The sequence below is a fragment of the Diorhabda carinulata genome, chromosome 2 (assembly GCF_026250575.1).
Source record: "Diorhabda carinulata isolate Delta chromosome 2, icDioCari1.1, whole genome shotgun sequence".
Lineage (NCBI taxonomy): Eukaryota > Metazoa > Arthropoda > Insecta > Coleoptera > Chrysomelidae > Diorhabda > Diorhabda carinulata.
In genome coordinates, this window is record NC_079461.1 from 4,918,351 (window position 1) to 4,941,452 (window position 23,102).

Sequence of the window (23,102 nt, forward strand, 5' to 3'; positions counted from 1 at the left end):
ATGATGTTACTGTTATTGAAAAATCTCTCGTAGCATTTTCACATATTATACAGAGTTAATAGATACTGAATTTCGAAAAAAGTAGGGGTCAATTATGCCCTTTATATTGCCGTCCAAACCGTCACTTTTGAACAATGCAAGAGTTTTTTTGTCCTAAAAAATCTGCTACTTTATTTATTGACAAACACGTCTAACCTAGGATATAGGAGTAAAGTTGAAAAAGTGTTCGGATGTGTATGCTAAATAACATCTCAAAAAACTTTCCAGAAAGGCGCTGGTGTTCACAAATGGTATGGTTTGAATGTTACAGTTGTAGATTAATTGACGTATGCCGAGTTGGAAAATTAAATATCATAGTTTTTTGAAAATTTCAACAACTTGCGTCGTACAAAAGTCTGAAAAGTTTGGGGCTTAAATAATTTGGTGCATCGTTTAAAATCCACCCAGACGTTAATGTGGCGCCAGATTCATTTAACGCATTTGGACGGACACTCTTCCATGTACAGTGTACATTGTACATAGATTATTCTTCTTTTTTTTTCACTCTCCATAGCCAATTCCTTGGATCTAGACAAACTTGGATTGTCTCGCAGATACCAATTTACTTGCCCCGCGGTTTCTTTGCTTCTTCTGATCTGTGGCCGCCCTATTTGTTTTATATTTATAGTCGTGTCGGCTGCTTTAAGGTTTCCAATCCATTATTTAATCAAATTTTAGCTCCGACATTGATTAATATTGTATAATAGGTAATACGAATGGAAGTGTGAGTAAAGGGGTGAGATTAATTGTTTCACACAGAAAGTGTGGAATATAAGCAATCCATTGTGTTTAGATTTCTAAGAAGCAGCTTCGACCTTTTTTCCTCGCAGTTCCAATAAAACTGTATGTAAAAATGTATGACTCATCTTGTGTATATTGAAAAACTGTCCTATTAAATGGTAAACAAACTGCATTAACAGTTTGTCCAGGATTTCGCCGTACTTCACGTTGATGTATATGGAGAGAACAACTGCCTTTTACGTTTTGTATTATCATATAGGAACCATTTTTTGTCTCCAATGATCAAGAAATCTATATATGATTCTGAATAGACTCAAAACACTTGCTCTGCTTATTTTACCAATCAGCTGCACATTTTTTTCGATAGTCGACAAAGGTTGGTTAAGGCCATGAAAGTTTCTCGTTTCGAACTAGGTTTGCTTTCAATTTTCAATCGATAGAAGACAGAGAGATCAAAATTACTGGATCTAAACTTACAGAATCATCTTTGGAGTTTAATGCCTTGGATAAAAAACTTTTGTGCGTTACTAGCTTAGCGAAACTGGCCATTTTTGCTCAAAATTATACACAATAAACTGGCAATCAAATATCAACAGATACAGAAATATTCCAACAGTACGAATGACTAAATATTCATAGTTTGAACCTGCTGTCTTCCATCCACGACGCCTTCCAGCCTCCTTTCTATTCCTAATAACAAAGCTGATTATGTTATTCCAATTTGTTCTAAGGATAATTAGTAGAAATTGATAGTGGGAAGATTATTATAAATTAATCTATAATAACGCGAAAAATTGGGTGTTACAACTTAAAATATATTACCGGTAATTGTTCAATTAGTAACAATGGATTGTCAAGAAAGGTAATTAGCTAATTTGTTCACAGTCATAAAATGGTCTGCTCTTGAATTCAGGATAGTCAGTAGATAGATTTTGAGTAAACGAGTTTGATGATTATGTGAATTAATAATAAAGGTAAATATTTTCTTTATTTGAGTCAGATATGGGCAAATTTTTCTTTAAAGGGGTCGTTAACTATAATTTGCGGGTGATTTTTTACAATAAATTTTTCAAAATTTGATTCATATCAACTTGAGACAATTCTCGAAGATGATCAATTTCATAAATGAAAATATGGATTCACATAAAGACACATTGCAACAATTATTCTAATTGTTATTGATCCATTTCTATTTAGTCAAAACATTACATTGTGACCTTTAACTTTATTTATTTGATTTTTATCTTCATTACCTCTTCTTGCAAGTTTGCTAAATGTGTAGTGCCAAGAAAGTTGCACAGTTGTTGAGTTACATTTTCAATATCGATGTTATCATTAAATGGAGAAGACAAAATGCTGGCGCTGGCAAAATCTTCAAGATTACTTCATATTAAAAACCTTTAGTCAATGTCTTCTTTAAAATCTTCTAATTGTGTAGTAGCGAGACAGTTGATTAGTTTTGTTGTTACACTTTCAATATTCATGTTATCATTAATTGGACAAGACTAAAAACTGGCAAAATCTTCAAGATTACTTCATATTAAAAACCTTTAGTCAATGTCTTCTTTAAAATCTTCTAATTGTGTAGTAGCGAGACAGTTGATTAGTTTTGTTGTTACACTTTCAATATTCATGTTATCATTAATTGGACAAGACTAAAAACTGGCAAAATCTTCAAGATTACTTCATATTAAAAACCTTTAGTCAATGTCTTCTTTAAAATCTTCTAATTGTGTAGTAGCGAGACAGTTGATTAGTTTTGTTGTTACACTTTCAATATTCATGTTATCATTAATTGGACAAGACTAAAAACTGGCAAAATCTTCAAGATTACTTCATATTAAGAACCTTTAGTCAATGTCTTCTTTAAAATCTTCTAATTATGTAGTAGCAAGACAGTTGATTAGTTTTGTTGTTACACTTTCAATATTCATGTTATCATTAATTGGACAAGACTAAAAACTGCCAAAATCTTCAAGATTACTTCATATTAAAAACCTTTAGTCAATGTCTTCTTTAAAATCTTCTAATTATGTAGTAGCAAGACAGTTGATTAGTTTTGTTGTTACACTTTCAATATTCATGTTATCATTAATTGGACAAGACTAAAAACTGGCAAAATCTTCAAGATTACTTCATATTAAAAACCTTTAGTCAATGTCTTCTTTAAAATCTTCTAATTGTGTAGTAGCGAGACAGTTGATTAGTTTTGTTGTTACACTTTCAATATTCATGTTATCATTAATTGGACAAGACTAAAAACTGGCAAAATCTTCAAGATTACTTCATATTAAGAACCTTTAGTCAATGTCTTCTTTAAAATCTTCTAATTATGTAGTAGCAAGACAGTTGATTAGTTTTGTTGTTACACTTTCAATATTCATGTTATCATTAATTGGACAAGACTAAAAACTGCCAAAATTTTCAAGATTACTTCATATTAAAAACCTTTAGTCAATGTCTTCTTTAAAATCTTCTAATTGTGTAGTAGCGAGACAGTTGATTAGTTTTGTTGTTACACTTTCAATATTCATGTTATCATTAATTGGACAAGACTAAAAACTGGCAAAATCTTCAAGATTACTTCATATTAAAAACCTTTGGTCAATGTCTTCTTTAAAATCTTCTAATTGTGTAGTAGCGAGACAGTTGATTAGTTTTGTTGTTACACTTTCAATATTCATGTTATCATTAATTGGACAAGACTAAAAACTGGCAAAATCTTCAAGATTACTTCATATTAAAAACCTTTGGTCAATGTCTTCTTTAAAATCTTCTAATTGTGTAGTAGCGAGACAGTTGATTAGTTTTGTTGTTACACTTTCAATATTCATGTTATCATTAATTGGACAAGACTAAAAACTGGCAAAATCTTCAAGATTACTTCATATTAAAAACCTTTGGTCAATGTCTTCTTTAAAATCTTCTATTTGTGTAGTAGCGAGACAGTTGATTAGTTTTGTTGTTACACTTTCAATATTCATGTTATCATTAATTGGACAAGACTAAAAACTGGCAAAATCTTCAAGATTACTTCATATTAAAAACCTTTAGTCAATATCTTCTTTAAAATCTTCTAATTGTGTAGTAGCGAGACAGTTGATTAGTTTTGTTGTTACACTTTCAATATTCATGTTATCATTAATTGGACAAGACTAAAAACTGGCAAAATCTTCAAGATTACATCATATTAAAAACCTTTAGTCGATGTCTTCTTTAAAAAGTTTCTAAATGTGTAGTAGCAAGACAGTTGATTAGTTTTGTTGTTACACTTTCAATATTCATGTTATCATTAATTGGACAAGACTAAAAACTGGCAAAATCTTCAAGATTACTTCATATTAAAAACCTTTAGTCAATATCTTCTTTAAAATCTTCTAATTGTGTAGTAGCGAGACAGTTGATTAGTTTTGTTGTTACACTTTCAATATTCATGTTATCATTAATTGGACAAGACTAAAAACTGGCAAAATCTTCAAGATTACATCATATTAAAAACCTTTAGTCGATGTCTTCTTTAAAAAGTTTCTAAATGTGTAGTAGCAAGACAGTTGATTAGTTTTGTTGTTACACTTTCAATATTCATGTTATCATTAATTGGACAAGACTAAAAACTGGCAAAATCTTCAAGATTACTTCATATTAAAAACCTTTGGTCAATGTCTTCTTTAAAATCTTCTAATTGTGTAGTAGCGAGACAGTTGATTAGTTTTGTTGTTACACTTTCAATATTCATGTTATCATTAATTGGACAAGACTAAAAACTGGCAAAATCTTCAAGATTACTTCATATTAAAAACCTTTAGTCAATATCTTCTTTAAAATCTTCTAATTGTGTAGTAGCGAGACAGTTGATTAGTTTTGTTGTTACACTTTCAATATTCATGTTATCATTAATTGGACAAGACTAAAAACTGGCAAAATCTTCAAGATTACATCATATTAAAAACCTTTAGTCGATGTCTTCTTTAAAAAGTTTCTAAATGTGTAGTAGCAAGACAGTTGATTAGTTTTGTTGTTACACTTTCAATATTCATGTTATCATTAATTGGACAAGACTAAAAACTGGCAAAATCTTCAAGATTACTTCATATTAAAAACCTTTAGTCAATATCTTCTTTAAAATCTTCTAATTGTGTAGTAGCGAGACAGTTGATTAGTTTTGTTGTTACACTTTCAATATTCATGTTATCATTAATTGGACAAGACTAAAAACTGGCAAAATCTTCAAGATTACATCATATTAAAAACCTTTAGTCGATGTCTTCTTTAAAAAGTTTCTAAATGTGTAGTAGCAAGACAGTTGATTAGTTTTGTTGTTACACTTTCAATATTCATGTTATCATTAATTGGACAAGACTAAAAACTGGCAAAATCTTCAAGATTACTTCATATTAAAAACCTTTAGTCAATATCTTCTTTAAAATCTTCTAATTGTGTAGTAGCGAGACAGTTGATTAGTTTTGTTGTTACACTTTCAATATTCATGTTATCATTAATTGGACAAGACTAAAAACTGGCAAAATCTTCAAGATTACATCATATTAAAAACCTTTAGTCGATGTCTTCTTTAAAAAGTTTCTAAATGTGTAGTAGCAAGACAGTTGATTAGTTTTGTTGTTACACTTTCAATATTCATGTTATCATTAATTGGACAAGACTAAAAACTGGCAAAATCTTCAAGATTACTTCATATTAAAAACCTTTGGTCAATGTCTTCTTTAAAATCTTCTAATTGTGTAGTAGCGAGACAGTTGATTAGTTTTGTTGTTACACTTTCAATATTCATGTTATCATTAATTGGACAAGACTAAAAACTGGCAAAATCTTCAAGATTACTTCATATTAAAAACCTTTAGTCAATATCTTCTTTAAAATCTTCTAATTGTGTAGTAGCGAGACAGTTGATTAGTTTTGTTGTTACACTTTCAATATTCATGTTATCATTAATTGGACAAGACTAAAAACTGGCAAAATCTTCAAGATTACATCATATTAAAAACCTTTAGTCGATGTCTTCTTTAAAAAGTTTCTAAATGTGTAGTAGCAAGACAGTTGATTAGTTTTGTTGTTACACTTTCAATATTCATGTTATCATTAATTGGACAAGACTAAAAACTGGTAAAATCTTCAAGCTTACTTCATATTAAAAACCTTTAGTCGATGTCTTCTTTAAAAAGTTTCTAAATGTGTAGTAGCAAGACAGTTGATTAGTTTTTTTGTTACACTTCCAAAATCGATTTTATCATTAATTGGACAAGACTACAAACTGGCACAATCGTCAAGCTTACTTCATATTAAAAACCTTTAGTCAATGTCTTCTTTAAAATCTTCTAAATGTTTAGTAGCAAGACAGTTGCTTAGTTATTTTGTTTTCACTTTGAGTTTACCAAATATTATAAATCGTTTATCAATATTTTTAATAAGCAAAGCAGATTTTGATAATGTTTCAAATCACGGCATTTTCATTTTATTGCAATTATACTTAGTCTCTTTTCAAATGACCTCAAAATCCTTATCATATCTATGATAGCTTTATCTCCGTTTTTGTAGTATTCTTGATAATTGACGATATATAACAATACTGAAAATTAGATAATACTATTGGATACTGAATAAAACCAGAACTTTTGAATAAATTTAAATAAAAAATGACTCATTTTGTTTGTAAAGAATGAAGGTAACATAAAATATTTAAGATGCCGTTCGTTTTAAATTTTTAATCGGTGCTTTAACAAAAAGTTTTTTCGAAAAAGTGATTTTAATTCTATAACTAAAATCTCCTAATGTATAAGACTGATGATAAATTGTTGATAGAATCATTTGATCCCAATTTCTTTTATTTTTGTTTATTCAATCGACGAATTTCAAGATATTGCAAATTATGAGGCGTTACTTCTTTTACGAGACCACAAAATTTGTGATATGACATTTGCATACTTAATTTTTTGTAGTATAAATATAATTTGAATAAGTGTTTTTGTAATTTCCACTCTTGAAACAATAATTAACCTGCCATACATTTAAATGCGAATCATTTATTTCAAAATCCACCGAGAATGTTATTTCTTCATTTCTGCTAGTTAACAACGGTCTACTTGATTTAAAACGGTTCTAATTAATCAATTGTAAATCAAATGCAACAAAGAAACATACACTGTTCATTAAGAATTGACAGGATGTATTACTAAATCGAATTATTTAAGGTTACGACGAAATATAGAAAAAGAACCCTGTTATCCATTCTACCAGATAAAAAACAATTCGATTTATGTAAATGTTAATTCGAAATGTCCATTGTTGGTAAAACTTTCAGTTATATCTGTAACAAATTGGAGAATATCCATGTCTATCAGTATTTTTGAACTCTAAATTAAATCAAGTGGGAATACATCTAATAAATGGAAAAGAAAGACATGTAGAGAAACGAAGCTAAAGGTTTATGGAACAATATATTGTGGAAGTTAGAGGTTATTCAAGAGGAAATTACACATTTGAAGAGGTTATTAGGATAAACGGCTTCCTAGAACGACACCCAGAGCTCTAAAATAGAAAGCCTGAAAAAACTTCCAGAGCACTGTAACGAAACGGGGGTTTCTGTTGGGCCAAAAACAAATTCAAAGATAATCGCCAAAAGAGGACGGAATCGGGCTGGGAATATAGTTTCAGCAGAATGAAGACAGACGGTAACGGTCAAGATATGCTTCAGTGCAGCTAGAAACTACAGGTTATCTTTCCATTACTCCAGAGCTGATGATGAATTCACAAGCTGGTGCTTGAGGCACATGTGGTGATTCGGACTGGATTATTTCCCAGCTGTTCCTTCAATGGTTTAAGAGATTTGTGATTTTCTGTGGAGCATCTAAAGACCGGTGCCTCTTTTACTGGATGGGCCCAGCACCCACACTCTAATATTGACCTGATTAATGAAGCCAGAGCCCATGGTGTTAGTATCTTATGTTTTCCTCCAGAGATGAAACACTGTTTACAAGTAGCGTTACATCCTGGCTACGTTCTAACCCTGGACTAGTCCTTACTAGCCGCCATGTCTAGTAAATGGATTCCAAAGCAGATTTTTTCACTTTTTTGACAGTTGTACATATTCAAAGTTCAGCTTGTTCACAAACTTTCGAAATGGCCCGGATAAAATTTAGAAATTTTGTGGAATATTCATGAGATTCATATTCATGAAAATTCTCATTGAATTGGGAGACGTGGTTTAATGGAATAGCCACGAAGATCATCAGGCAAAGATCAGAGGATTATGGTAACTAAGGAAAGTTGTATTGATGTTTAGAGGAAAGGATAAAACACAACACAATATTTTATGTTACAATTCAAATATTGTGAATAACACAATTCAAATTCAAATGTATTTATGCATCGGTATTATAAATGACTAATTTCATTTTTAGTTTGTTAGACTATTGTAGCAACGGATCGAATTGGAAATTATAAATTAGATGAATCAAGATTTTTTTGCAGCTTGACCCTGGTAAACTCCACTCGAAGTATTTCTTTACAACTTTTCGGTTAATATCGATTTTCACGAGGTAATTAATTATTTCTTTTCAAGGTGAAGCGTATTTTGTAAATCTTCTCGTATGGTGAAATATAATAAGGGAAACGATTTTCATAAAAAAGTTTTTCTCTAGATATTTTTGTTTCAATTGTGAATATCATTTCACTTTTATTGGTACAGTCAAAATTGTTATTTTAACAATACAGGGTGGTATATTTGAAATAACAAAGTTGATTATTTTTTCGGAAAAAGGAAAGATCCGACAACAATGTACATACCACCATAATACCGGCCGTACAAGCCGATTCCGAGCTAAACTCACTCTGTATTGTAGCAGTTTTTTATTTAAATTTTTGTCTGGCATACCCCGAATAAAAAAATTTCATGTGTTATCCCTTCATAATGTTATTACACCATGAGGGCAGTAATCGTTCATGGAATTGTACATTTCCTTTCATAAAATCCGAATGGATCGTGTGTTTTGGCAAATATTTATAAATATCCCACTCTGCAGGTATATCGTGTCTATAGCACCTTTATCCATTCAATCAAAGTTATATTTTAACAGAAATTACGAGTGCATGTTCACTTGGTCAGCTGACCGACCATTATTCGATTATCTGGTGAACTTCATTGCCAACATGAACTTGCTGATAAAAATGTAGTTCCAAAGAACGGTTTCTTTTATAATGCAGATATCAAGGTTGCTTTAAAAAAGAAAAGAAAAGTAGAAAAAAAAATAAGCAAAAAGAATCAAATATTAATACAATCAGATTCTTAATCTGCTAAACAGATTTACTGTTTTTAGTTTTTTTATTGTTTTACCAGTGTCATCTGTAAACTTAGTCAAGTATGCTCAAACTTGGACCTAGTTGGAAGATATCCTTTGTAAATCGACCATCCATCGCGTCGACGGTCGTCCACTGTATGCTGTATACCTCTGACGCCATTCTAGTTTTACCTTCATCCATCTATTATCTGACAATTTTGCGACTTGCCCAGCCTAGCTCCATTTTAAATGTTGACCCTTTCAATTACATCCGCGTAACTTTTCTTCTTCTACGCAGTTCTTCGTTCCAGTTTCTGTAATATCACTCGTATCATGGACCTCTCCATGGCTCGTTGAGTATGCTACAAGATTCAATATATCCGACATACAGAAGAAAGGTTTGGCAAGAGACAATTATAACAAGAAGTATGTTGAGAGTGCTTGAGGAACATGTGGTGATTCGGACTGGATTATTTCCCAGCTGTTCCTTCAATGGTTTAAGAGATTTGTGATTTTCTGTGGAGCATCTAAAGACCGGTGCCTCTTTTACTGGATGGGCCCAGCACCCACACTCTAATATTGACCTGATTAATGAAGCCAGAGCCCATGGTGTTAGTATCTTATGTTTTCCTCCAGAGATGAAACACTGTTTACAAGTAGCGTTACATCCTGGCTACGTTCTAACCCTGGACTAGTCCTTACTAGCCGGTCGACGGTCGTCCACTGTATGCTGTATACCTCTGACGCCATTCTAGTTTTACCTTCATCCATCTATTATCTGACAATCTTGCGACTTGCCCAGTCTAGCTCCATTTTAAATGTTGACCCTTTCAATTACATCCGCGTAACTTTTCTTCTTCTACGCAGTTCTTCGTTCCAGTTTCTGTAATATCACTCGTATCATGGACCTCTCCATGGCTCGTTGAGTATGCTACAAGATTCAATATATCCGACATACAGAAGAAAGGTTTGGCAAGAGACAATTATAACAAGAAGTATGTTGAGAGTGGTAGATGGGAGAAAAACTAAAAAAGATGAGACCAAACACACAGATATAATGCAGAGAGAGAGAGTTTAAAAGACAGGATCACTTGAAAGAACATCCAAGATATTTCATAACGATTTCATAACAAAAGAATAACAAAATTTTGTGAAACTACAGCTTAAACTAATGATGCACTAAGAGAAATGTTTCACGACCAAGTTTTTTTGTGTTTTTGAATGGTTTTAGTTATAAATCTGTATTCTGTTTGTTTAGAAAATTATAATTTCTTACAAGATCCTCAAGGTTATTTTGGAAAAAGCTTTTTGTCTCATTTTAAGATCGCAGCCCAAATCGTCAAAAGGAAAAGTTGAAAATATCAAAAAATCATTTGACCTCAAGTATTCGTGCGATTGCTGGAACTGTAGAAATTGATGAAGAACAAGGCGTAAGCTCAATCCGCTTTGTTTCTAGCCTAATTAATAGTCCCTCATGCTAGACAATTCAGTTCTTGCTCCGTGCGATTACCATCTGTTTGCTAAGGTGAAATTTTCATTAAACGGATCAAGATTTGAGTCCGTTGAGACTTTTAAATTTAGCAGGTCCCGACAGAAGCTTGCAGAAGAATCATTTTATTATTTATTGTACAATTTTCAAATTTGGATTGTCGTAAAACTGGAGAGCATGTTTCATTCCTTTTTTTAGGTACTTTGGAAATTATTTCTATTAATCTGAAAAGATTTTTCGGAACTGGAAACGTCAAGATTAATTATTATTTTAACACATGTTAAACACAAGCTCTCCAGACATCATTGCCAAATCCTGATAGAATTTAACTTTCAATTGCTACTGCAGTTAAGCGATTATATTTGGGCACTTTCCTTTTAAGGTATTTCAAACCATTTCTAAAGGATTAAACACACAACAATACGTTGGTGGTATGTCCATGAATCTCGTAGATTCTATTAATAACACTGGTTTTACAAATTAAAACTTGAAATTAGAAGGCAAAATATTTGGTAGAAGCTGAGCTTTTTTGAAATTGTGGGCATGAATGTATGCAGCACCATGCAGCGTGTGTTTCAAACTCGCTTTAGTATATCAGTTTCGTGGTAGTATCTCTTTGTATTCTTTCAAGTAAGAATATGTACACTTCAGATTGCTACTTATTTGTAAAAAAACTCAATTCCAATTATTTAACATAACAATGAAACATGTGAAACATTGAACTTTACGTTTTTTGTTAGCAATTAAATCTGTTTCATCGACCAGCAATATGCGCAAATATCAAGGAATTTATCAAACGATCTTATGCAAATGATCATCTTAAAAAGTTTATATTTCCTGACTTCAAAAAGAAATCACAATATGGATAGAAGCGAATGCCAAGTTTCGGGCATATTTATGATACAGGTAACGACTTCCAGGTTACAATGAATAGTGGGAAATAAAATTATACACAGAATAACTTTCGAATTCAGAACGCAACAACTTCCACGAGTACAATGACATATTTAAAGTGACTAGATTTGGAAAATTATGATGCACTCACGACGTGTGTATATTTGTGTCGGAAGAGAAAGTTTTTATAGAGAGGAAGGTTTATTGGCCCTGATTTAGGAGCTGCTCCTCTGCAGGGCTGGGTGTGGTGATAGGTTTGTGATTGCGCTGCTTCAGACTGAAAAAAGAAAGAAAAACGAACGACTACTTGGCTCGAAGAAGAAGCAGAAGAAGAAGAAGTAGAAGAAAAAGTAGAAGAAGTAGAAGAAGAAGAAGATAAAGTTCCAGTCTAAAAAACAAACGGTTCGTTTGAGGTTTAGGGATACAATTTTGTTTTTTTTTCATTGGAAATTTATTATTTGATAGGAAATAGGGGGGGATACAGCTGCGGCTGCATTATTTCCTATCATCGGCCACACAACGAATTGCAAAATGTTTAATTTATGTGTTTTCCCATTTAAATCTTTTTGGTGTTTTCTACCATATTAAAAAAAACTTTGTGACCCGCATTCGTTTCCGTCAACGTACTGTGCTAGTCAATTCTACATTCTCGAAGACAAGTCAAAATAACGAGGTGCAAGATTAGGAAAATAGGGCGGATTAGGGGAATGAGTTGAGATAAGATAATTATTGGGCATAGTTTCGTATCTGCCCTGTCACACGTTAGTTTAGAGTGTCCGAGGTCTTAGAATCCTTTATTTATTGAGGCTCATGATGTCTGGTGTCACTAATAATTGGATTGGTCGATAAATTTTCAGGAAAAGGACGCTTGGCTGAAAAGGGGAAAGAGCTATCGTAAGAAAAAAGTCAAAAATAATTGTTGTTCACTTTTTTTTAATGCAACTGTTCGAATTTGAAGGCGTGCGCCAACTCGTGATTTTATACCTTTCATAAAATTTTAACTTCTTTTATATGTGCCAACTCGTGATCGTGGTTGTCATGAAGATTAGGCAACTCGTGACGGAAGATTATATATTTACAGTGTATTTCATTAAAAATTGTTTTCATTCTATACGCATAAAACAACAATAATCAATATTACATTTTGTATCTATAAGAAACCTGTTTCCCAAATTCATATTGTGTTATTTTAATTGGCAAACTTAACCTAACCTAACCTAACCAATTGCATGTGTTCATTATTATGTTAAATAAAACAAATTCATTCTTTTGCAAATTTTAAAAATTCATTTCTCTATTGTATATTGTTCCTACCTTATGAAACTTATAGGATTTAGAAATTCTAAGTTTTAATTTTTGGATTTTCCAACTTTACAAAGTGGATTCGGCATTAAATTCCATGTAATACTCTTAATGAATCCGTCACGAGTATTATGTATTCGGACTACCTTTTCGTTTACCTGAAATCTCTCCATTCCGAGTTGGCGCATCCTTATCTCATCAGCTCATCTGAATTTGAAACTGAATATATAAAGTGTTTTCCAATAAGAGGTGTTATTTTGAACAGCCCGCTATTTTTTGACATTTTTTGACATTTGACAAGTAGAAACTACGCCATTAATGAAAATGGAACGATACACGCTTCAACAACGCATTGAAATTATTAAAATTCACTATAAAAATTGGGAAAATTTGGCAGAGACGGTTCGTAAAACTAAAACATTTTTGGGTCGACGTGAAGCACCTTCTCGAACCGCAATACAGAAATTGGTGGAAAAATTTGAGCTGTTGGGACAAGTTAGTGATGTAAAGAATATAACCCGTGCACGTCGCTCAAGAACAACTGAGAATATTGCTGCTGTAGCCCAAAGTGTTGAAGAAAACCCAGGTTTGTCCATTCCTCGTCGTTCTTTGGAATTAGCCATTCTACAAACGGCATTACACCGTATTTTGCATAAAGACTTGGGTCTTAAGGCCTATAAAGTTCAGTTAACACAAGAACTCAAGCCGGCTGATCATCAACAACGTCGTCTCTTTGCTGATTGGGTCCTTGAATTGCATGAAAATGATCCGGAATTTCATCGAAAAATCATCTTAACTGATGAGGCCCATTTTCCCCTTGGTGGTTACGTCAATAAACAAAATTGTCGAATCTGGGGCTCGGAAAACCCAAGAGTTATTGTTGAAAATCCTCTCCATCATCAACGCGTGACTGTTTGGTGCGGTTTATGGTCTGGCGGTGTCATTGGACCTTACTTTTTCGAAAATGAGGCTGGAGCAACAGTTACGGTGAATGGATTGCGCTATCGAGAGAGGATTAATGATTTTTTATGGCCGGAATTGGATGGTATTGATTTGGACAACGTTTACTTTCAACAAGACGGCGCTACGTGCCACACAAGCAACGAAACCATCGATCTTTTACGGGAAAAATTTCCGGACCGTGTTATCTCTCGAAGAGGTGATCACAATTGGCCACCGAGATCTTGTGATTTAACACCTTGCGACTTTTTCCTTTGGGGCCACGTGAAAGATAAGGTCTACGCCAACAGTCCAGCATCGATTCAAGACCTCAAAGATGGAAATCGTGAGGCTATCGAGGACATAGGGCAGCCGCTTTGCAATTTGGTTACGGAAAATTTCATGAAAAGGATATGGTCCTGTAAGCGCGGTCGTGGCGGCCATTTGGCTGATGTTGTGTTCCATTATTAACGGCATACCCTCCTCTTTATAATGAAATAAACATCTGATCATTTATCTCAAAAAATGGCATTTTTCTTTGAATATCAAAATAACACCTCTTATTGGAAAACCCGCTATATATATATATATATATATATATATATATATATATATATATATATATATATATATATTGTTGCGCAAGATGAGGAACGGATTCAGTTTTTGATTAGGTTAGTTTTACTTTTGCTAAGGAGAGGTAGGAAAACCCCGAGAAAATATGTGTTTTTCCTTTAAATAAATATATGTTTCCATAATTGAGAACAACTACCATTTTGTGTAATTTATAAATCAAGTTAAAATAGCCGAACCGAAAGTAAATCAATTTAATAATTTGTAAAGCCAGAAGTACAAATTTTTGACATTTTTATTATCTATGATACTGAATTATGTCCCAATAACCTTCGGCGCTTTTGTTGGACTTTTTTTTTAAAGTTGTGTCAAAGTTTAAAGGAAAACAACAGTTTGGTTTGGTCCAGTTCAGTTTCAGTTCAGAAGATAAAATCTTTTCTATTGACCAGAAACAAGATTCGTAAACTTTTTTTGGTAAAACTTATACGTCCCTTTTCCAAGAACATTAATTCACGTTCAACACTGGAATGTTCCCGTTGACTTTCCGTTTCCACGTATTATTCTCAATTACACAAAACCAAGAGGAGAGTCATTGTTATAAAAAGAAACGAAGTGCTGCAGCTTTTAATTGAATGCTTTTATGTATAGTACAACTTTTTAGTTTTTTACATTACAAACATTTTGTTTTTGATATTAACTGAGCACTGGGTTTTTGCTTTTAACTTAATTTCGAACATAAACCGTAACTTATAAATCTATAATTAGTACTAAAACTTTTTTGATGAAACGCGTTTCTTTCATGAAAGAAAAACTGTCATTGCCGTTGAATTCTAGCATAGATATACATAATTAACATCTGCGCATTTCAATAATAAAGTTTTTTGTAAAATGCCACGTTTTAAATCTAGTTCTAGTTCCTGCGAAAGAATCAGAACGTAGTAAAAAGTAATTAGTTAAGTGTAAACAAGTACAATTACTTTAACAGTAAACTTTTATCAAATGAGGGCAAGTTTGTATGGTTAGTAGTTTTATAAAATACTTAATGATGATAGATTGACGGAATGAAGTTTCAAAAACATGAATTTGTAAATAATTATCTTCATAAGGAGTTTACAAAATTGTTAATATTGAAGACAGAAATAAAATTGAAGTTTTAATGAATAGATATAAAAATAGACGATGTTTCCTGAATAACTTGTGCACATATTTAACAATACGAGGGATGTCGAAAAAAACATTTTCCAAAATCATCTGTATTTGTCTTTCTCTTCAAAATACGTCTTTACGTATGCGATAACGTCCTACGTTTTCTTCAAAAAGCTTCAACCGATAGGCAGATCCAGCGAAGCATTTCAAAGTGTCCGCGAATTCTTCTTCAATTACAGCACGGAGTACGTGGTCATCTTGCAAAAACGCGGTCCTTGAGAAGGCTCTACAAGAAGAAATCACACGGTGCTAGGTGATATAACCGTGCATATCATCAAGTACGGACCCACGAGACCCGAATGGATACCTGTCTTTATTCTCACTACACATATATACGCCATATTTCTATTTATTTATGAATTAAATAAATCTCACCAAGCCACGCCACTGTTATCGCAGATTGTCAAGTAGGAATATCTCAAAGAAATTGTGTACCAACAGCTTCGACCAATAGAAATGCATTTATGTTCACGATTCGATGTTTTCATTGGTAAACAGTGGAGATGATTAGTCCACGTGGATTGACGGTTTGTTAGATGTTTGCAAATTAGTTGGTAGTATTTTAATATATGAGTAACTTTATTGATGCCCTGCAATGCTATTTGGTTCGAAAATTTAAATGCTTTTTATGTTTTAAAAATTTTGTTTCCACATTTAGCTTTTAATCCTTTTAAACCTTGAAAATAAGTACGTAAAAAATGTTTGGTTAGAAAATCTGAAATATTTTCTCGGTTAACTGTAAATTTGATAAACAGTGCTGGATGAAGTCTAAACTTTCTACCACCTAATAAAATTTTTCTATTAAAAGAATCATAAAACGTTTAAAATAGCACCTTCAAGTTGAATGTGCTCTGTGGATTAAATTTCATATTTCCATTAATTCGTTTATAGATTGAATTAAAGATTAAAATCAAAAATAAATTATAGTTAAATGACTAAATTCCAAATTTTAAATTCAAGAAAATCTCATCGTTTACTAATCCATTTCGTTGAAATATCCATTTTTATCTATTATCTCTAGATAAAATTAAAAAACAACAGCTTCCTGGTAAATCCAAATCTATTAATAAATATTCGTTTATAGCCCACTTTTTATTACTGGCTGGCGACGAAAAAAGTACATCCTGTAAAGTGTACACAATATGAATCAAGCTCAGACTTAATTTAACTTAAGTGGAAACTCAAGATGTTCCTTTCTGGGATTCTAAAAATACCTAGGTACTAGAATTAGTTTCCGTCATTTTTGGATACGTGGATGACAAATATTACATCTTTCTTGTAGAAATAAGTCTGTTCTACGAGCACGATACAAAGATACAAGCCTTTTAGAACGTATTCGTTAATCTAATAAACGTTTTATTTTACGAGGTGTATTTAAAAAGTTCCGGTATCTTATCGAACGTGGTCAGTGTGAGAAGTAGTATCATTGTGCAATGGAGCAACAAGTGAACATCAATTTTTGTAAAAAATAGAGAAAGACGACTATAGAGCGTGACATAACTACTATTTCCGTTTCCCCGCATTAAAAAGGTCCTAACAGAGCAACTTTTACAGACGTGCTAGCCACAGAACATACTCTAAGAAGAAATGTTGTTATTCAGTGGAAACAACTGGCGGATTTTCGATGCCAGTGCCCTCGATGATGCGTAGCAAAACTAATCTATTTTCGCGGTTAATTTGAATTTACGAAATAGAATATCTACTGTGTTCTATAATATTCATTTCCGCCCAGTTCTTTTTACGCAGTTTCCTGAATTCACGATAGAAAATATCTTAAATCTGGACAAGTTTTATCCTATATAGTTCATCGTTTTGCTGTACCTTGTCTATACATTCAAATGTTCCAATTTCACACATCTTCTTCAACATCTATCCCTTTGTCACTCTTTTTTCAATTTTGATATTTTGGATATTGTATTCCGATGATCTTGATACTTTACCATTTCCCTAGATGTTATATTGTTTTTATTAGTTGCAATTACAGTCAAAAAATCCGATTTTTCTTTGTCAAAACTACTAATTTCCTCTGTAACAAAGGAGTCTGAAAATTCACTTGAAAACTCAAAAGGTTCTTCTATAGGTAAATTGCCAGATGTTAAGACATGAACACTCGGACTATCAACTTAATGCTCTTCGATGATCATATCAGTGTCTAGTATCCGTGTATTTACAGCATGTGAATCTTTTTGTTTATTATACAGTCGGTCATTTCCTATAGAAATTTCTGGAATCACTTTCCAGAAAATGGTTTTCACACAAGCGATAATTGATGTTGAGCACTGAATTTTACAAAATTTTTCACATTTAGGACACACATCAGTAAAGCGTTTGGGAAATTGAAAAAAATGCTTATTCACCTTGACATTTGACATTGACAGTAATGACACATTTTTATTATACTAGCGCCACGATTGGTAAGTGGCAGAAATAAATTTGTGTTGACCAAATTTTTGAGGCTATATGAACGTTGTCAAAAGTATGGTATGCTTATTTTATGGAAGTATGACATGAGAAACAAGCACTTGAACAGTTAAAGAGAAGCCAGAAGTATGGTTTACTTATGATAAGATATGAGAGAGCGTATTAATGTCGATTAAGTGTTCGTACAGATCAAATTCTGTAATAACTCAAAATATACGCATAAATATGCAAATTATTATGTCAAAATGTGAACAAAAATGTTGAAAATACGCAAAAAAATTCTTAAATATTTATATTACAAAAAGTAAACTGTCTTTATTTATAAAAAACAGTAAACCATTGAATGGTTTCCCAAGTTCTCAATTCCCAATAAAAAAATTCTATCTCCAGTCTGATTATAAAAATTTATAAACGGAAAAACTTCTTTCCAAATTAACTGATGCGTTTTTGATGACAAATTTTTAACAGACAACGAAATTTGACAAGTTTATGTATTTAATGTATTGAATATAAAACATGTTTGGATCTATCGATAAAAATAAAATGTATTATATTATTACTTAATGTAAGCACGGATCTGTCTTCAAGAGGAACACCTTTTCGAAGGCGCTGATACCCCTTACTGCACTACAGGCTTCAGTTGGGTCTTCTGTTTTATTTCTTTACTAATATTAGCCACCGAAATTTTTAGAAATGTCTCGTACTAGTGGTGTACGTTGTGAACATCAGCTGTGCAAATTAATTTTACAATTATTGATCATCTTGTTTCAGACGATATTTCAAGTATTATAAACATTGTTGGAATGAAACCAAAAAGATGTCATTTCCAGCTCCCTAAATTTGGTTTAGTAAAATGCGACCACCAGATACTCGCCAAGTTGCGCCACCTAGAGCTGGGAAACAATTCGAAGATGAGCTCCAACTCCACTATTTGGCACCGGGAGCCTTCACCGTATTACCGCCAGATAATAGAGGAAGACCGGATCCTCCGCCCGCACCTGAACAGTACAGGTAAATAATTATATCAAATATAAATTATTGCTGTATAATTTTGCTTAATTGTGTCGTAGATGTCGTTTTGAGGTTTAATCTACTGCATTGTATACACGCTTTTCCTTGAGTATATTTGATAGCTGAAACTTTGGGCGAAACATTTGTCCAAAATCTGTTCTAGAAATATTGAAATTCCGATACGAAATCAAAAAATATTTAGCCCAATCAAATATTTCATATAGCCTTTGCTATGTAGACTTTTGTTAATTATCGAGGTTCTAAATCTTAAGAATAATTTAATTATTAATTTATATGAAATATTAGAAAAGTAACCAATGGATACAATAACTTATTTTTTTTCGAAAATGAAATAGATGGAAGAATAAGAGCCTTGAAAAGAAACTAGAATTTCTTCTATTATCAGAATTTACCTCCAAAAATTCATATCATTTCATATTCAATTCAAATTTTTGCGGAGTAGTTCCTAAAAATAAAAGTTATTTGCTGCAAAATAATAATGATGACTTAACATAATATCGTAGAATTTATTTCTTATTAGTAATTTATTGTTGAGTTTTTAAATATCTCTCATTTAAACACGAATAAATTTCTTACTGCACATATTCACGATTATTTTTCTAATTTAGCTCACGGGAACGTTCAAGGTAAGTATTTTCCAAACAATCTAAACACGAGCAATTTCTCTGAATGAAGCAAGAATTTCTTATTAAGTTGATTCAATGTGATTTCCAGATATGTGCCGAGTCAAAGACGGAACAAGAACCAAGCATTCGCTATCATAGCAGATTCTGATTCAAGTAGGCCCGCGTCGAGAAGCTCATCACCTTCCGGTCGAATAAGTCCTTTTAAAGGACGAGGATTCAATCCAATCGGGTCTAGACATGCTTCACCAATGCACTCTCCCCCTCCGCCACCAGAGGATGTACGACTTAGTCCTCAAACGATGTCTCCGAAACATACCGTTTCCAAAATTCCTCAGCTTAGAAGGAAAAATAGTACAGCGGCTTTCGGCGAGAAAATATTTCATCAGGAAAATCCATCAACATCGAGGATTACCAGGAGGTTAAGTCAGAGTATGTCGAATTTGGATACAACAGAAACGCAACAACAACAACAACAACAACAACGTGGAAGACCACCGCCTAGTCCAAATTCAAGGAAACAGGGTAAACAACCTGCATTTCAGAGACTCTCACCAATTGTAGGTGAGAAAACTTGTACTCTTCCCTAGTACATAGTTCAAATTAAACTTTTATTCCAGGTAGTTCTCCAGAACCAAGCGTTGGAACCCCATCTAGAATACCACGAAGTAAAAGTACCCCTCCGAGTAGAAGAACGTCTCCACAAAGAGCACTGTATAAACGTCCAAGCAAACCTCCTCCATCGAAAACTTCTCTTCTGAGGAGCCAGTCAAAACCCAAACTGAATACTGCCAGCAGGGAACCGAGCCCAACTAAAGACGTTGCCTCACCAACTAGAAACTCTTCAAAAAAATATAGAGACGTTCCAGCTAAAGTTAACTCTTTTAGTAAACCTAAACCAAAAGTGCTTCCTAAACCTCAAGTGCTAAGTGAACAGTCTGAAGATTCCGATGTTCCAAAATATAAAAATAAAACTCCATTAAATAGAAAAGAGAGTGACACTAGAATACGAACTGATTCTCATTCTAATATATTGCCAAAAACAGGAAATATCGTTAATAATACTTACAGTAGTGATAGTTCTACAAGTACAGTAACAAATAAAAATTCTAAAAATATTATTAATAATAATAATAACAATAATATAGTTGATACTTCTGGTAATAATAATACAACTACAGATGATAACGTAACAAATAAAACTGATAATATTAGTGATGTTAATAATAAAACTACGAACGGAGTTTCTTTATCGGATTCAGACAATAACATTGATAATAATGATAGTTCTAATAAACCCCGACATCTTCAAACACCATTTTCAACAAATCAAGTAATTATACCATCAGCTACAACCGTTGTGTCTAATACAACTACAACTGTTACCCAACCTTTGAAGATTGAAACCAATTTGAATAAACTGCCTCATTATTACGAAGAATCCAGAAACATATCACCGATGGTAGATGGAAGGGTTCTTAGTGCCACTAGCGTCACACACGCCATTAACAAAATGAACGATACCGTATTAGATACCCAAACTTTGATAAAAGATAGTGGATTTTCGAAATTATCACCAGCGGCTAGTGCTATAATATCCATGGCTAACGAAAATAGAATCAACAACCCCGCATTGGATACTAAACATGCCACAAATGCTCTACCGACAGTAGAACCTTCATTGAAAACCGTAGAAAACTCTAATCACACCAACCATGTCATGCACGTTATGAGTTCGAGAGAACTGGAAGAAGAAGTACAACGACACATGCATAAATTATTAACTCCCGAACATAAGTTAACGAAACCAGTTGATGATAAAACGAAAGAAGCTAGAACAGTAGTGGCCTCTGATGTTAAACCCATCCGGATAACCGTTAGAGAGAAACCATCAGATAGTGAAGTATTGAGTGGAAATGTCAGAATACCCGCGATAAATGGAATTAGCGAACGACCAGGGTAAGTAATTTTAAACATTTTTTTAAAATAGAAAGTCTAAATAAACGTACCAGGATGGTCCCAGAAGTACTTGGCACAGCAAAGGAAACAAAAATTTTGGAAAAAAACATATTTATTTTTCAACGTAATCTTCTTTTAGCTCCATACACTTCTCCCAGCGATGTTCAATATGTTTTTCACCCCTTTTTTTATTATAAGAATCGTTAAGCTCCTCAAAATAGCCATCACTTCTTCATTGTTGGAAAATCTTCGACCACCAAGCCATAATTCATTAATTTTGGGCATTGCAATAACGGATGTGTGAGCTGGTGCATTGTCTTGATGAAACAACACTTTTTTCTTAGCCAAATGCGGCCGTTTTGACTTGATTTCCTCGCTAAAACTTTTCAATAAGTAAGTATAATACTAGCCGTTGATAGTTTTTTCTCTTTCAAGATAGTCAATGAGAATTTTGCCACGCGCATCATAAAAAACCGACACCATGACCTTGCCTGCAGATGGAACGGTCGTTGTTTTCTTTGGAACCGGTTCTCTCTTTTCATTCCAATATTTTGATTAATCTTTTGTTCCGGGTGTGGAGTGATGGACCCACGTTTCATCCATGGTTATGAAACTGCGCAAAAATTCGGTTTTATTTCTATGAACCATTGCCAAACACTCGATGGAAACATCTTCATGACGCTGTTTTTGTTTCATTGTAAGCAAACGCGGCACCCATCTTTCGCACACCTTTCTCATGTTCAAATTTTCAATTAATATGTCTTGTACCTTACTCTTTGAAATGCTTACTATGTCTTACTATGTCTGTCGACGATCACCCAGCACCGCTTTTTGGATTTTCTTTTTGGAGTCGTCAACTCAATTGGTCAACCACTGCGATATTGGTCTTCACAGGCGGTACCGCCTCGTTTAAACTCTGCTACCCAATATTTTACTGTTGGCAACGAAGGAGCAGTTTCACCTAGAGTAGATTCTAGTTCAACTTTTATATTGGTTGGGCTAAGGCCAATTTTTTCCATGTTTACAAATTCATTGAAAAAGTTCACTATTAATGGTTGTCAAACAAATACTAAACAACGTAGTGTCTTCAAACTTGAAACATATGCTGTATATATTGTGTACTTTCTAACTCAGTGGTATTTTTGAAACAACTACCGCCATCTCTAGGTCAGGCCAGGTACTTGTGGGACCATTTTGAAAATATTATCTACTCTAAATCTTCGGGTTTATGTTGAAACTAAATAAAATACTGCAAACTACAGGGTATCTTGTATAAGTACCTAAGAGAAACAACTCTTGCATTTCTTGGGCATGATATGGATGGATCATCAATGATATCCAAAATAAGTTCTTCATCTAGCGGATTCATTTGAACAGGACGTACTCGATTTACAATATAAAACTTTACTGCTTCTCGAGCCCGTCTATCAACATTAAAAAATGTTTTTTTGTGAATTTAACGGCATTAACTTCATCACCGGCTCTTGATTCTTGTCAAATAAAACGACTTTTTTCTGTATCACTAAAAATTTGATCGGCCGAATCACATCAAGAAAGTGCTAGGAGATAACTTTTTGAGTATTTGGTCAGTAG

General features: G+C 33.0%; 1 protein-coding gene across 1 annotated transcript in view; it reads left to right on the plus strand.

The window, feature by feature from the left end:
- Positions 1–1,709: 1,709 nt before the first annotated feature.
- The window catches only part of LOC130903677 (putative uncharacterized protein DDB_G0277255), a 54,259-nt gene continuing 32,866 nt past the window's right edge, over positions 1,710–23,102 (plus strand). The window contains exons 1-5 of the mRNA XM_057815903.1: positions 1,710–1,754; positions 18,667–18,906; positions 19,642–20,114; positions 20,171–20,638; positions 20,699–21,509. Of these exons, the coding sequence (XP_057671886.1) occupies positions 18,749–18,906; positions 19,642–20,114; positions 20,171–20,638; positions 20,699–21,509 (1,910 nt within the window). The 5' untranslated portion in view covers positions 1,710–1,754; positions 18,667–18,748. The remainder of the gene's footprint in view (positions 1,755–18,666; positions 18,907–19,641; positions 20,115–20,170; positions 20,639–20,698; positions 21,510–23,102) is intronic.